The following is a 16,549-nucleotide window of genomic DNA, read 5'->3' as shown; positions in this document are numbered from 1 at the left end:
AACACACTTTTAATTCCCTTTAAAAAAATGTCATGTGGTAATTGCTGGTAACGAACATTATTTGATATCTGTATCAAAATTGTATCGAACTATTTAAGCAAAGTAATTCAAATTTATAGTTGGTCATTTTAATTGATCTGTATTTGAATAATTAATATTACGTTATATTAATATAATATAATATCAGTACGGACAGTAGTCCTCAGGCAGTTTTTTTTTCGCAGACTTATGTTTCATAGGCTACAAAAGTCTGCGCTGTTTGTTTTTGTTTCACAAAAGAATAGGCAAATGACAACCTATCTGACATAACACAAGAATACATTAACTGTCAGACAATCGGGCAGGATCGGGCAATTTAATAAAATTACTGCAAAATAAATCGTGCTAAATTATTTGATGGCAATATGACCTTTATAAAATAGAGGTTAACAACAAAATGTAGGTGAATTTATCTGGTAAAGATATGTAGCTGTAATCAGATATATAATGTCCCTGTACTTAGTGTAAGTCGCTCTGGAAGCGTCTGCTAAATTACTATGACTGCTAAAAAAATACAAAATATAAATGTCACCACTGAATTGCCTGTGATGAATAGGCCTTACAGGTAGTGTAGCCTACTGTATACTTATTTTCTGAAAAGTGAACGAGGAAACATATTTTCCGATTAATAAAAGGTTATTTTTATTAAGTCAGACTTAATCAGTACAACAGATAACAGAGCAAGTAGTTTAACAAGAATAATGCACATTATTCAGTATGTGTAGGCCCTATGTGTAATTCAGCAGCAAACTGGAAATATGTTAAAATATTTTCTTTACCCCTGTACCCAGTAAGAAAGCTCATATTAGGGACAGAAATCCCTTCCCCCACTTAAAATCACAGTCAAAACCAGAACCACATCGCCCTCATTTAAAAACAGAAACTTCAGGTTAGCTGTTTAACTGTATTTCCATTTGAAAATAAATATAACAGTGCATGACAGATACATGAAAAGAAAACGTTAATTCAATGATAGATGAATGGCAGGATTGAAATATTTTCATTGAGTATACTATATATTCATATGTTGGACCTATTTTATTGGATACAAAAATAATTGCTTTTCTGGTCTGTTTTTCAGATTTCTGTCCTCATTTGGTCTTGCCTGACACCATAACACCAAATTCCTGAATGCTGATTTCTTTGTTTTGGTACTGCTGCAGCTGGCGGTTTGTGATGTTCCCAACGTTCAAGGCATCCTCGATTGAGAACTTCTTCCCAGACTTCCTGTCATGGAGAACAGAGGACTCTCCGCTTGGCCCCTTGAGTGTGATCTCTTCCCAGTCACACTCTTGGCTCTGCAGGTTGACAAACATCTTCCAGTCGATGAGACCAAGCTTGTAGGCCTCCTCTGGTCGCATCTCCTTGCCTGAGTCGGGGTCAATAACCACAATAGACCTACGGAGGTGACTTTCTCTCTGCTCTCTCTTGGTATTCACAGTTGACAGACCCTTATGGAGCTTCTCAATCTCCTCGTCCTTTTGCCTGGTGATGCTCCTCAGCTCTGCCAGCTCCCTCTGTAGCGAGTCAAGCCTCAACTCTAAGTTCTTGCCATTCTCCATGGGTGCTGTCTGAGTGATTTGTCTTGTCTCCTTAGAAGTAATCTGGATCTCAGACTGAAGCTTGCGGATCTCGTTTTGTAGACGTTGATTCTCCAGCTGCAAGCGGTTGCTCTCGTCACGGATGTAATCCAGCTCTTTGGAGGACTTGGTATTGGTGAACTCCATATCTGTGAAGCGGGAGGTGAGCGTGGACAGCTCCAGATCCAGATCACGCCTTCTCCTTTTTTCCTCCTCCAGAGTCCTCTTCAGTCTCTCAATTTCGAGCATGGCCTCGGGATCCTGCTCCACCTGCACCTTCTCTGTGCGCACAACCTTCTCCTTCACCTCAATCTTCTCCAAGGTGACCTGCTGCTGGATCAGAACATTAAGCTCCTTCTCCAGCAGGGTGCGCTTGTGCCTTTCCTCCTCCACCTGGAGCTTGAGGATGGAGTGCTCTCTCTCCTGTTGAGGGTCCTGCTGCAGCACCACCTTCTGTTTCACTGTCACCTTCTCTCGGTTCTCCTTATCTCGGATCTCCAGCTCGTTAAGTCTGACCCTCAGTCTCTGGATCTCCAGCTCAGCGTCACGGCGGGCCCTGCGTTCGCGTTCCAGCTCTTCCAGCTGAAGTTCCAGTTCAGTTTTCTGTCGCTGGAGGCGGTGGAGCTCCTCTTTGAGGCTCTCTTTCAGCCTCTGTTCGTTGTTGATGTTTTGAGTGAAGGTGTTACACTCGGCCTTCAGGACAGGATCCTCCTCCATCTTGACAACCTCCTGCTGAACAATCTTCTCCCTCACCTGAGACAAGTCAATCTTCCTCAGCCTGATCTTCTCCTCGTTGCTGGACCTCTCTCTCTCCAAGTCTAGGCGTTTCTTCTGTTCATCTCCCAGTTTTCTTTTGAGGGTCTCAATCTCCTCCTTTGTCTTGGGGTCCTCTCTGTACTGCAGCACCTCATTGACCACCTCTTTGGTCTGCACCTGGGGCTTGGTATCCTTCCATCTTTGAATCTCATCCCTAAGCTGCCTGATCTCCATTTCTGACTTCTCCGTCTGGTGGGTTTTGTCCACAATTTCATTGCGCAGTTTCTCCAACTCTCTCTCTGTTTGCGGATCAGTCTTGTACTTGATGACCTCTTTGATAGTCTCCTTGATCTCCACTTGAGGGCCTCTGTTTCTCAGCATAATAAGCTCTTCATTGAGGCTCTTCACCTGGGACTCTTCATCTCTGAAACGCCTTTGCTGCTCCACCAGGTCCATTCGGAGGGTGGCAACCTCATTTTCCGCCTTGGGGTCAGGTCGGACAATTTCGCGCACCTTCTCTTGAACTATGACCTTGGACTTCTCCTCTTCCAGGCTGACAATCTTCCTCTGGAAGTCAGCCTTCTCTCTTTGAGATGACCTACGTTTGGCCATCTCATCCTCGTACTGCCTCCTCAGGTTCTCTACCTCCCTCTCAAGGGCGATGTCCTTCTCCACCTTCAACACTTCTTTGATAGAGATCTTTTCCTCTGCCATGGCTTTCTCCTTCTCCAGCCTACGAAGCTTTTCTTGGAGGAAGCGCAGCTCATCTTCCAGCTGCTTCCTGCTCTCAACCTCCTTCTGCTTCCGGTCCAGGAGCAAACGGTATTCACTCTCCAGCTGAGGATCATTCTGGACCTTGATAACTTCCTCTTCAGTGATCACTTCCTGTTCTCTGGATTTCTCTGCAGACAAGAGGGTCACTTGTTTCTGGATTTGGATCAACTGTTGGTCCTTGTTCAGCTTATGCCTTCTCAGCTCCTCCAGCTCCTCTCGAAGTTTGCGCACCTCCTCTTCCTGGCCTCGGTCTCTTTCAATACGCAACACTTCTTTCACAGTGTACTGCTGGGCCCCCTCTTTGATCTCTGTCTCAATACCATGGAGCTTCAATCTTAGGGACTCCAATTCGTTCTCTAGGACTCTTGTTGACCTGCGCTCCTCCATCAGCTTCTGCTGGACCTTGTGGACATCCTCATCCAGCTGAGGATCTGGAACCTTCTTTATCAGCTCCTTTTTGACAATAGTGTCCTGGGGTTTTTGGCCTTCCAGAACATAAATGTCCGTTTGGATGGACTCAAGTTCTTTCTCCAGTTGCTCTCTTCTGTGGACCTCATCTGCCAGCTGCTTTTTGATTCTCCAGGGTTCCTCTCCAGGGGCTGCAGCATTCACTGATTGGACATTGACAGACTGGACCATTGTGATCTCAGGTTGCTAGAGAGGAATAAGAATTTATATTAAACAGTGGTGCAGTATTAACATTTGAGATGACTGAACATCTAACAGTTGGTCATGTTAAACTTTCACACAACAAAAACGAAATAGCTTACCTGATTCAGGAGGCTTTGAGTAAACTCCAGATTCTGCAGCCTTTGCTTGTTAACTGCATTCACCTCTGTGAATTTAGCCTCAATGGCAGTTTCCTATTAACAAAACGGCATTCTTTATTCACTTGTCATGACGATGGCTTTGGTAAAGCCCCAGTTAATTGACGGCAGAACAGAGGTCTTCATTATACTTCATAATAGGTTACTATTTTAAAATAACCTTTCCTTACCTCTGCCTTGACCGTCAGTGCAGGTGACTCCAGTCTGCTCCTTTTGTATGTCTGAGGGACTAAACCATCTTCAAGGTCCAGAATAGCCTTGAACTTTTCAGTCTCATTCTCGTAGGCCTTAAAAAAATTAACACAAAGAGAAACTCATTCATTAAAGTATTAACAGTCTACTTACATACCACTCCAATTAACAGGCTAGCCATAGTTTCAAAGTGGGATTATCAGCAACGCTTGTTACGGTACCTTGACAGCTTGCTGGTAAAGCTGGGCATTTTTGGAAACATTGTTCAAGTCAGACTCCTTCCTTGCGATATCAGAGAGCAGGTTCTGTGAAAGAGGGTCATTGGAGGTTCATACAAATGATTAAACAAGTGACCTATGAAAATAAATGATATTATATGTATATTTTTTAAATTCAAAACGCATCCTTCAGATCATTAAATACATACTCTCTGGTTCTTCAGCTTGGTTTCTACTTGTCGGACGTCATCAGTTTCACGAGGTTCATAGTTTGGAACGCGTGAGAGCCAGCTGTTCAGGTTGTCATACTCGTTACGATAGTTTTTTTGAGACATCTTGGCTCTCTGCAGGCTCTGGGATCTGAAACATAACATACCTTATATTATTTAATTGTGACAAACCACAACTAAACAGCTTCCTCCGAAACAGGATAATCCCATCATAACGGACAGAGTGTATTAAACAGAAGCATCCCATCTTACCGGGTGTCAATCTGCCGGTTGAGGTTGTCATAGCGCTTGCTGAGCTTCTGTACTTCGGCCTCCTGCCTCTCAATGTCGGGGCAGTGTTCCTGCAACTTGGTGACCATGGTGTCACAGCTGCCTTTGGCTGTCCGGAGGTTCTGCTCAGCTTGTGTCACAGTGGACTTCTTGGCTTTCAGCTCCGAGGCAATATCCTGTTGGGACAGGAAACCATAGTTAAGTGATATCCTATTCGTAATATATCGAATGAAATACATATATCTTAAAAAAAAGAAATCTAAAATACACTTTTTTTTTTTTACTTCCGTGGGTGTTCATGACAACATAGTCTTGTGAGCAGGCCAATGTACCGTTATCTTTATGACAACACATTTTGTTAAACTTACAGCCAGCTCACACTGTGTTCTCTCCAATGAGGGGATGTCTGCTGGCGCAACCTCCTCTCTCGCTAGTTTGTTCTCATAGGTGGACAATAAATCTTTCCCATTCTGTAGAGAGTTCTCCAGGCTGTTAGAATTCTGTAGTCTGCAAAAAAGGCATTGACTACAATAAATGCAAGGACATAAAGTTGCACATCAAATAAATAAACACAACTATTTGTAACAATATATGTCCTTCATCCAAAAATAAAGACAACACTTCATGATAAATAAATTAAATGTGCAATAGGTACAGCTGACAATTAATCAGGCTTGCATATTTAGTTCCATACTTTTCCTCTGAGCACTTAAGCAGTAGATCGATCTTGTCATCCTTCTTGTTGGCCTGTTCTACTTTGGCATGGAGCTGAGAAGCGCTGGCACATTTAGGATTAGAGGTCAGGAAGGTTGTCGACTCCTTCACTTTAGCAGTCTTCTCCAGCTCTATCCTACTGACAACAGCCTTAATGTCCTGTGCATTAAGAATACAGATAAGAATGAGGTTTCTTACAACTCCAGGGTTATTTTACTTTTCTAGAAAAAAACGATATCACAAACATCCTATTCGAAGGGGGCCATGAGTAGCATTAAAAATAGGGTTTACAATGAAAAAAGATGGAAAGGAAGGCTGTGTGTGTGTTTCTGTTATAAAAATAGACCTACCTTCATATCCTGTAAACGATCAGCACTATCCTGCAGTGGCCTGGTCTGTTCCAGAGGGGGGCGCACTCGAGTATAGATGGCTTTTTCCTGTTTGTCCAGATCACTAATAACCTTGTCCAGACCAGCCATCAGCTGGCGACACTGCTGCTCCTGCTTGTCTGAGAAGACACACACACACACACAGATTTCACAAACATGGATATAGTTACTTATTGTTTTAGGGGCGATCAGGGAAAAATTTACAAGCTGAGCTAGCCGGCAGATCCCTTTCAGGAAATAGACAGAAGACCATGTCATGTAAATGTAGGAGTTTCTAAAGTTGTTAAGCTCCATACCACTGCCACTCCCGTCCTTCTTCTTCTGCTCTTCCAGGCTTTTCTGCAGGGTTACCTTGCTGCCAGACACCTTCTGCTTGATGCTTTTCTGCTGGTTGACTAGACTGAAAACATAAAAGATACAGTATATTGGGGTGTACTGTGGACAAGTAGGCCTCTTCAAGAATGCATCTGCACACACATTATTCTCTCCTACACACACACACACACACACACACACACACACACACACACACACACACACACACACACACACACACACACACACACACACACACACACACACACACACTTACTTGTCAGAAACAGACACAGCCTCTGGGTCAGTGGGGGGGATCATAAAGCAGATAGCAGGGGCAGTGAGCTTGCGCCCGGCTGCATCTTTCACGTCCCACTTGGCACCGTTGTTTTTCAGCAGCGTGTACCTCTCTCCACGCAAGATCTGACCCTACGCGGGACAACCAGAACACAACACGGTGTTAAACTGATCCTAAGTCAAATCCTTAAAATTTAAGACTTATACTCAGTGCTGTGGTAAAGAACACCCAGATATCCCATCCCCTTTTTAGTGTGCTCGTGGTCATCTGCATCTGCTGCATCACCTCTACAAGGTGTATTGCCTATTTCTGACCACAGTGGCTAAGGGCAGTTTCTCTTAACCCTCCACTGATCCCTTGAGCAGGACAACCAACCGACGACACAGGTTTTAAATCACTGAGGCACTCTTAACTGAACAGCTCTCTCCTAGGCTTTAGGCAAAATCCACACTTCCTATGCACTGATCCCCTAGAGGCTTAAATAAGATACAGAGCAAACGCTTGGGGTTTCTTAAAGGATTTAAATACATTAGGACACAAAACCAAAGTTAGAGAACTAGAATTAAAGGACCGGGGGGAAAAAAGGGAAAACAGAGAGAGGGAAGTAGAGTGGCGGTGTACAGTCGAGGAGTGCTTACTCATGATAGCAGTGCTTACTTTACACTTGGGGATTACAGAAAGACTGACAGCAGAGAGAGAGAGAAAATGAAGAGTGAGTGAGAGATGGAGAGCAAGACAGAAATGGAGAGAGGGGAAATGGGGAGAACAAAAGGAGAAGAGGAGAATCCTCTGCACAGAGGGAGCAGGAAGAGAGGACCAAGACACCGATATAAGGACGAAGATAAATAAATAAAAGAAAACACAGAATGGGGTAATACACTGCAGAGAACTGGAGGAGAAATGGGAAGGGGCTGTGTGTTTGTCTGACAGTCCCTCAAGATCTTCCAAGAAAAATCCGATCAAATCAAGCTTGAAAGACAGCGGCCAAGAGGGATGTCAGGAAGTTTGTACATGTAGCCACAGCCACATCCAAAAATGTCATACCACTCCAATCACCCCTCTTTTTTATTTTTCTCTTATAGAACTAAATAGGTAAATCTCATGCTGTACTAGACATGTAGCTAAAGCTGCATAATTGTAATAAAAGACTACCCATTTATTATATACATCTCTCCAGATACTTAGGATCCAGTAAAAGGAGAAAAGGAGAAATGAAGGGCAATGTATGGGTGCGTTTGTGTTCAGTACCTCTTCAGTGTCGAATTCGCACAGTGCTTCCACTGGGAGGAGCTTCTGGGGCGTTTCCCTGCGGAACTTGAGAGGCAGCACCTGCAGGCCGCGCTTCTGTAGTGCCCTCACACGCTCGTCAAAGTGATCCATGGCCTTCGCCTGGTCCTGAATGGGCCAATGCACAGACACACACAAAGGAGAGAGAAAAAAGTGCTCACAAATTCTTGCAAGCCTCAAAGTCCTTCCAAGCAGAAGTCAGTTTGCGATGTCTTTAAACGATGAAAATGGGAACTGCATTAGACTTGACACTGTAGGTTGGCACACATTTTTTTAAACAAACAGGACATCAGGTTCCGGGTCTGTAGGACTGCTTCTTTGGGTCTCGGTCGGGGTCACTTACGTCCAGTTCTCTGATCAGTCCCTCCATCTGGTACATGTCTTTGAACTCTGGGTTGTACTTCTGGCTGACCTCTGTATCCAGCCTCTTCAGCAGATCCTGGGTGTCCCTCGCCTCCTTGTGGTACTAGACACGTGCACACACACACACACACACAGTCATCAAGGTCAAAGTCATCATTCTGCAGAGAGGGAGTCACATCTGGTACTCAATATGTGCACAATTTGCAGGTTAAATATGCCAACAGTAGCTGAAAAGCTACAAATAGAATTATGCCCTGTAGTTCTGGTTTTGTGAAGGCAATGACATGTTATCTTAAGAGTTAGTGTGTGTGCGTGTGTGCGTCTGTGGGTGCGTACACCATGAGCTCCCTGTCTCTCACCTTGTGGTACTCATCCATATGTTTGAGGTGGTTCTCCTCACAAATGAGCAGGTTGAGGTACTCCTTCCAGTCAGCATGCACAGCCTCCATGTGAGCCTGCAGGAGAGAGAGAGCACCAGGCTTAGACTACAAACATCTTTCAAGACTGCCAAGGTCCTGGAAAGGGATAGCTACTTTTAGACTATGCTTTACTGTATAGGTTTCTGCATGGAAAACCCTATTCTAGTGACGTCTGAATATCAACATATGAACAATGAGAAGTGTCAATGGGTTAAGTGGTGCAGAATTCAAATTCTCTTGCAATAATATAACCAGAGTGCGAATTATACAATGACAATCAGGGGGGTCAACTCCTTGACACTGTTCAGAGAAGCGCACACACAGCAGATATTCCACTGCTCTGCTCCACACGGTTCTAAGAACTTCCCTCGGCCAGAACACCGCCATCTGAGCAGAGATACTGTCCTGGCAAAGTCTTAATTTGAGTATTTTATAGTATTTATTTTAACTTTCAAATTATTCACACATAATTACTCTGAAGATACGCACCATACAAAACTATTTGTGGGGACGATTTTAAGACGATCAAACATTCTCGTTTCATCAACTTCAACTTCTTCTCCACGGCGTGTATTGACCCCCCGACCTGTTGTTTTTACTTCTTTTGGGGGGGTCCAAGTCTTAATTAGGGGGGTCTGATGCCCCCCCCCCCGTAATTCGCACCCTGAACATAAATTACTTAATTGCCCCTCAAAAGACCAGCTGGTTTTGTCTCAGGACAGCAACTGCCAGCAAGTCCCTGAACAAACCTCAATCACGTTCTTCCCAGGGTGATCACTGGCAATCAGTTTCTCTCCGTCATCATTCAGCTTGGTGACAGTGGCCTCCTTGGACTCCAGACACTTGCTGATGAAGTTCTGTTGCAAGGGTGAAGACGCATTACAAACACATTGGACAAAGAATGGGGGAGTAAGAAAAGTTACGGAGCGAGTGAAGGGGGTGAACGAGTGAGTGAGCGTGTGCAGAGGTGCTGATGCTGCAGGTGGTTCGTGTCCTTACCTCGTACTGCCTCTGGCGCCCAGGGTAGTCCAGGTTGGTGTTGCTCCAGTCATAGTGGGTCCTCTCGTCTGCCTGCTGGTCCATCCAGTACAGCTCGTTGGTGCAGCGCTGCATGTAGTCCTTCAGGCTCAGCAGGTGGCGCTGACGAGCGCCAGAGTTAGCCTGGAGGGAAGCCAGGTTTAGACAAACAGAACTGCCAATTCATATTTATGGAAGCACACCCACATTTACATAAGAGCACCCACATGCAGTTCTCACACATAAACACGCCCTTGTGTGGCGCAGGGGATGTAGTACTGACCAAGAGAGACTGCATTAGGAACACACAACACGTCTTAATGAGGTTCACTTATTCTTACCAGGAGCCTGTTGTACTTCAACTGCTGTGCACCGACAGAGTCCTACAGAAGGTGACAGAGTCAGAGGCAAGAAGTAGGTGACAGACATGTTTTGACTCTGTCATAGGTCTTCCACATTATTAGTAGTAGTACTCTGTAAGCGGCGGGTGTCTCACCTTGTCCTCACTGTTGGTGATGTGTGGGGCCAAGGCCTCCACCTCGCTGTGGAAGATGTTATGCTCCTCCACCTCGTTCTCAATGGTGGGCAAGTCCTGGCCAAAGCCCTTGTTGTTCAGGTTGCTCTGGTGGGGAGAGGCAGTTAGAACTGGTTTCTGCATGGAAACGCGAAAACAGTTCTGTGTGCTAGGGTGTGTGTGAGCGTGTGTGTGAGCGTATTTGTGTGAGTATGAATCTCTCTCTCTCACCAGTTTCTCATCCATGATTTTGCCCCAGTTGACGCTGGGCATCCCTTCAGAGCGGGTCAGGTGGTAGATGTGGTCGTGGTCCTCTCTCAGCTTCATCACTCTGTCACGCAGTTGCCTCATACTGAACACACACACACCCTCAGGGTCAGACACTTCACACTGAACAGACACGTCCTCAGGGTTTGGGTCATCCTAGAGTTAGAGTCATGGCTACATCTAGTATGTGTCCTATGTCTATGTAATGTACATCCATGTTCGTAACGAGTATCTATATATATATATATATATATCCCTATATATCTATATCCAGTGGAGCTCGTCTAGTGCAGATCTCTTACTCCTGCTCGATCATCTCTGCCTGGGGGTGCTGCAGGCGCGTGGCGTTGACCGCGTCCTCGTCCAGGCCCTTGAGGAGCTCCAGGGAGTTGAGGATGCGCTTGTTGGTGTCATCCTGGTACAGAGGCGGCTTCCCCTCGTTGATCTTGCTCACGTCCTGCGAAACACACACACAGATGTTAACGGGCAGTCGTGCTTCTCGTCGTCGTTTCCGGTGGGGCACGGTGTTCCAGACGGGGGCAGCCCAGACGGCCTGTACCTTGTTGAGGTTCTGCTCCGTCTCGTAGATGTTCTTCTCCACCTTGTCCGCATTCTTCTGCAGCTTCTCGATCAGAGTGGACAGCTCCGTGGTCTGCGTACCGCTGCACAGGGGGGATCACGAGTACAGGTTTAGTCCCATCCTGCTGATAGGCGTTCTCTAATGTGCGATGAGCGAGAGAGCGGTTGCTAAGCCAACGTGAATGGAAGGTCCGAAATACGGACGGGGATCTGACTAGAAGGACTTTTCTCGGTTCTCTTCTGTGTTATTAACAGATTCTTTCATCCAATATGGCTTCCATCAAAGTCCATTATGAGGATGAGAATCTCAGGACTGACTTCAAACACTAAATAAATCCTTAAGTTTCCTGTGTGTCCTACATAGTTCCAATAACAGAACATCCTTTCAGTATTATATGCTTATCGGGACTATTGTTCTGCAACCAGTAATGGTACAGTCCAGTACAGAACAGCCATTGTCTCTTCTTATGAATGTATGAACCTAGGAGTGTATTTGCTTAGTGTGGTTTTCATTAACCTGAGAGACCCAGACAGAAAACATGGGTTTGATGATTTTCACTATTTAGTATTTAATCAAAATTATTAATAACTGTAAACAAATCTAAAGATAAAGTGGATGCATCTATTTGATAATGCTACAACACCCTCTAAGTGTGATACTGGGAATGGGATTGCATGACGTCATAGGAGCCCAAACTACGTGGGAAAATAAACAAATACATAACACATCGCCTATCATTTACATCTATTTTGCTGACCCGTACATTTTGTCTGCACTGTACTGTTTGCACTAGAGGCAGAACCGAAGTGATGTGAAGATTTTAAAAAAAGGACCCACTGTATGTTTACTTGTGAGTCTAAGTGAAACACCTGCCAAGCTTCCACGCCGTCGCGCTCATTGTTTTACACTGTTCAGAGAAGCGCACACACAGCAGATATTCCACTGCTCTGCTCCACACGGTTCTAAGAATTTCCCTCGGCCAGAACACCGCCATCTGAACAGAGATACTGTCCTGGCAACGTCTTGAGATGAGTATTTTATAGTATTTATTTGAACTTTCTAATTATTCACACATATTTACTATGAAGATACGCACCATACAAAATAATTTTGCGGGGACGATTTTAAGACGATCAAACATTCTCATTTTCACACACTCTCTTACTGCACTGCAGGTTGGGAAAATGCTTTGTCTTTGACTAACCTCAAAATACACTCATTTACACTTTTGGGATTTTGTTGAATGTGATCTCCAAAAATGTGTAGGCTGCACTTGACCAACCTGTACACAATTGGCCTGATCTTCCATGTCTGTAGTTCATGCACCCAACATCCAATGACATAATTATTGCTCATGTTCAAATGTTTCATATTGCATGCAGGACAGTGCAATGTTACTGACCACCTATATTCAGATGGTACATGATAAAACACCATATGGATCCCACCCCCCCCAAAAAGATTATTTTGTTATGAAAATGCACCATGGAATTCTAATGTCCGTTTCCTCAGCTCTCATCTTTAAGGAGTGTTCCTACCCTAGAGAACAGGTCTAACAACTTTTGTCCCAGGAGAGACATAGGCCTATCCTTTATTAACATACAGAATGTCAGTTGGCTTTCTTAGAATCACTATGCTACCCTTAAGGCATCAGACAAGACTAGAACTGTATGTTTATTATTTGAAGCATCCTAGCTTCTTAAGCTCAGCTTTTTGGCCTGCAGGTCAAAACACCAGATCTAACAGTGCCACTTGAAAATGACATATATAATAGGACAATTCCAAGTGATTGAGACCAATTATTTTGCTGTTGAGACACTGTGTGTGCATGTGTGTGTGTGTGCAAGTGTGTATATTGTGTGTATATGTGTGAGTGTGAACAAGTGATCCGGAATGGAGGTTGATTTTCTTTTCCTGAAACAACTTGGTGGGTGGTGTCTTTCCACAGCTTTGACCACAGTACGCAGACCCCTACAATTATCCTGTAAGTGACAGTCAAGTAACATAACCGGTTTTGGATATTTAAAGCCAATGTCATGGTCATATTTATATTTAAAAGTGACTTTTCAGTTAAAACCTTTATAGCAGGTTGAAGGATGAATGCATTTTAAAACCCTTTTTGTCCCGTCATGTCCAATAAACCTTCAGGCACATTTGACCCCTGTCACATCATTAAATAATGATAGACAACCAGCTTACCAGATGAAAACACACACACTTCACAAAACCAAACTGACTGCCCCCACTGCAAATTTATTTCTGCCAGATATTTTCTTCAGCAGCTGTTTTGGTATCTCCCCAGATTTTGATGTACATGAAGGACATCACCTTGAAAGACTTTGATTGCCAAACAAGCTAGCAAGCTATACAATGTACCCTATTTGGGATTGTTGTAAACCTCACAATCCCCCATGTACGTGTGTGTTTTGTTCTGGTGAAGGAACTGAAGAGTCAGATTTGCTGGAGAAACGACAAGAACATAATGGGACAAATTGAAACCAGACAGTGACAACTATGACTCATCATGGGCGTAGGGGAGGCGCACATGAGATTCAACTCAGCCATGCCCCTGATCCAGTTTTGGTCCTTGTAAATCTAGTTCTAGTTCTAGTACATACAGCTCAAATCTACTCTCTGTGGTTAACTGTATAAATACCTCCTCTACCTAGCTCTCAGTCTTTTAATATCTGGGGATACGAACCAATCTTTTGCATTTGTTGTCTTGTGCAGAAAATGTCTGGCCCCTTTGTGGCTACAACACCATGCTTATCTGTTCATTAGACAAGGAGTTGTTACAAGGTCTAGGATGCCATATTGATGAGAGAACAGGGTGGGGTCCATAATGGGACAAAGCAAAGTCATGTAAAACAACTAGATCCTGCCAGACAAACCTGCTAAGCCACCTGATTTACGTCATTGTCTGCAAATATAACAGCAGTCGGCAGACTTTTTTCATAACTCCTTCATGTGTTGATAATGTAGGTTTGTTATCAGCTTATCACACAGCAGACCCAGACTCACTCACTCAGGAGACAATTCTAGGTCAGGAAGTCTACTGTAGTCTATTTAGCTTGTTCTAACTTGAAGTTTTCCCCAAGATGTCACCAACCAGTTCCTTGGCATTAGTGCATAAACAGGCTTTGGCTTTAATCACATACAATGGTGAAGGTGGAGCTGCACCAGCATCGCTAGGATTCCAGCCTACTGCACCATGGTACCTCCCTCTCTGTCAGGCAATGCACAGGAGAGGAGGAGCTGATGAGTATCACTCATGTCTTCCAATGCACTGACTTGACTGCATGTTATAGTTACTAATATGTAATTGTAATATTTTGACATGCTTGGTATGATCTATTAAAGGTCAGGAATGGCTATCAATGAATAACAAATAAGACAAAGTTGTAAGAAAAGTATTCTAACCGATTAGTGTATATAAGAGTGTCTGTTTCAAGGGCCTCCCAATCCCTGCTCTCCATTCACTTGTAGAGTGACAGCCTACATGCATGTCCTTATCTTTGCACTTAAGGGTATACATTGTGGTCAGAAAACGTTGAGATAGACTGGGGGAATTTTAACATGAAGAAACTGATACATGTTTGTAAAGTGTCACAAGGCAGTGGCTCTGTTTTTAATTAAAAGTGTTGACACTAGGCAAAGTATGTTCACAACAGAAGGATAGTATATTCTGTACCAATTTACACATTTGAGCAAAATCCAAGAGTAATGGCAATGTATTTTATGTATGGCTGAGCATGAAAATTAACTATTTATAAATGGTTTGTCCCAAATATTTGTCAGCCAACGTTATCAAACCTGTTACTGCTACTTCTTGAATATTTGCCACACCCCTGGGTAAAGTTTAGGGTCAAAGTATTGCCTTTCAATGGCATTGAAATACTATGAAATTGTGTCCTGTTCAAAAGAGACTCAAAGACTCACGTTTTTGGTTGCGTGATTGTCACGCTATTCTTCGATGTCTTCTTCTTAAACATTTTGACAGGTATCCCTTCCCCGTGCACCTGTCAGGTGGTTCTAACAGTAAAACAATCCCGCGGCGAGTTGCGTCGTCTGCTACAAAGTTAACTCTTCTGTCTGTGCGAATTCCGCCCGAGACTATTTCTCTTAAATGCCAATTGTCGGACTGATAAGTGGCTCCCTCTCACCAGCGAAAGACTCAGTAGTCAGTAAAAACAAAGCACCCTCACCTACTCTATCACACAAAAATATGGGTTGGACTAATCTTTTTTTGTGGTGCATACCTGTCGCCTATCAACTAATGGGCGGTGTCCGCTTCCCGCCCACTTCTACGTAATCTCTATCAATATAAAAAAGGTTACTAACTGTAACAGTTTAAGTTTTGAATTCGTTTGAAAACATTACGGTTCAAAATGTCGACAAACTAATTACTTTGACGTACTAGGATTAAAATACAGTCCTATCTGAAACCAGCGTTGAAACGTCTGGTTGTTTCAATGAAACCTACACTGTCCAAATAACATTTTGTCAAATAAGAGTAGGCCTATGCAGCTTTTGTAAGCTGGACAAGTTCCAAATTTCATAGGATTGGTGTCTAGCTTCTTGACATGCAGAACTATTGACAGATGTCATAAATTGTATGTTTGGGATATGTTTTTCGGACAGCACTGGAAGAGCCTGTTCAACTTGCCAGAAAACTCAAACCCAGTCTGTGTGTGTGTGTGTCTGTTTTTTTGTGTGTCTGGTTTTGTGTGTGTTTGGTTGTGTTGTGTGTCTATGTGTGTGTCTGTGGATGGACTGACAGTGACACTACTTAAGAAGATCCCCAGAAGTTCATTCACTTGACTTTGTCCTAGAAAGTCAGAAGGAATTTGGGGCCGGATCATGTGTGGCACGATAAAAGAGATTCAGTCAAGTTCAGTATAATATTCTATATTAGCCCCAACCCTAGGGAACACTAACTCTAACCCTAACATTCCATAGTAGTATAGTCCCTCTCTACAAAGGGAAAGGTTTAGCGTGTAAAACTGAGGTCATCTGGAGTTAAATGTTCTGGGATAGTGTGCAGGGTGCCACTACTTCCTGGTCCTGAATCCACAGAGCTATGGACAGGAAGCCCATTATCAGCTGTGAGGAAGAGCCAAAGGAACTGGTCATGGTTAGAAATAATGAGTCATTTGTGTGAGTGTGATTGTGTGCAAGTGCAAGTGTGTATCCACTGTGTTCTCACCACATTTAGAGGGATGGAAACCTAACAGCTTAGTGATGAGTTATCTCTCTTACGCTCTTCCCTTCTCCACCAATCACCCTAAGGCCTTGCTTTATGTCAACAAAACAGCCTTTGTTTTTCTGACACAAAGTCAACAGGCGTCAAATGTTACTCATTAGAGTTGATAAATATATAGTACCTCACACAAAAAATACATATTCTGGACGACTTACAGTTGTTTTCAAATAGCGTCAAAGCATGAAAGGACAGTTTTATAAATTACTGTGACTCATTGTGTTCCTTACATATTCATAT

General features: G+C 43.7%; 2 protein-coding genes across 2 annotated transcripts in view; one reads left to right on the top strand and one right to left on the bottom strand.

Moving 5' to 3' along the window:
- Positions 1 to 656: 656 nt before the first annotated feature.
- ppl (periplakin) lies at positions 657 to 15,507 on the bottom strand. Its single transcript, XM_047037672.1, has 22 exons — positions 14,989 to 15,507; positions 11,029 to 11,131; positions 10,772 to 10,926; positions 10,434 to 10,554; positions 10,185 to 10,310; positions 10,030 to 10,071; positions 9,671 to 9,832; positions 9,421 to 9,528; positions 8,612 to 8,707; positions 8,233 to 8,355; positions 7,851 to 7,997; positions 6,582 to 6,733; positions 6,286 to 6,389; positions 5,951 to 6,108; positions 5,581 to 5,759; positions 5,255 to 5,393; positions 4,869 to 5,062; positions 4,596 to 4,746; positions 4,390 to 4,473; positions 4,147 to 4,263; positions 3,920 to 4,012; positions 657 to 3,803 (listed from the first exon to the last, which is right to left on the bottom strand). The coding sequence occupies exons 1-22, from the start codon at positions 15,039 to 15,041 to the stop codon at positions 1,131 to 1,133; spliced, it is 5,280 nt and encodes a 1,759-aa protein (XP_046893628.1). The 5' UTR covers positions 15,042 to 15,507; the 3' UTR covers positions 657 to 1,130.
- The window catches only part of si:dkeyp-72e1.9 (syntaxin-binding protein 4), a 47,493-nt gene continuing 42,735 nt past the window's right edge, over positions 11,792 to 16,549 (top strand). The window contains exon 1 of the mRNA XM_047037677.1: positions 11,792 to 13,033. The gene's annotated coding sequence lies outside the window, so the exon portion shown is untranslated. The remainder of the gene's footprint in view (positions 13,034 to 16,549) is intronic.

This window comes from Hypomesus transpacificus, chromosome 17, assembly GCF_021917145.1.
Source record: "Hypomesus transpacificus isolate Combined female chromosome 17, fHypTra1, whole genome shotgun sequence".
In the NCBI taxonomy this organism is placed as follows: Eukaryota; Metazoa; Chordata; class Actinopteri; order Osmeriformes; family Osmeridae; genus Hypomesus; species Hypomesus transpacificus.
Note: the sequence above shows the minus strand (reverse complement) of the source record. Positions and strands in the feature narration are given on the sequence as shown.

Coding starts and splice junctions, on each gene's coding strand:
- ppl (XM_047037672.1), bottom strand. CDS start 15,041: ATGTTTAAGAAGAAGACATCGAAGAATAGCGTGACAATCACGCAACCA. Junction 10,927..11,028: donor CGGAGCAGAACCTCAACAAG/GTACAGGCCGTC, acceptor TGTGTTTCGCAG/GACGTGAGCAAGATCAACGA. Junction 9,833..10,029: donor TGAAGTACAACAGGCTCCTG/GTAAGAATAAGT, acceptor GCTTCCCTCCAG/GCTAACTCTGGCGCTCGTCA.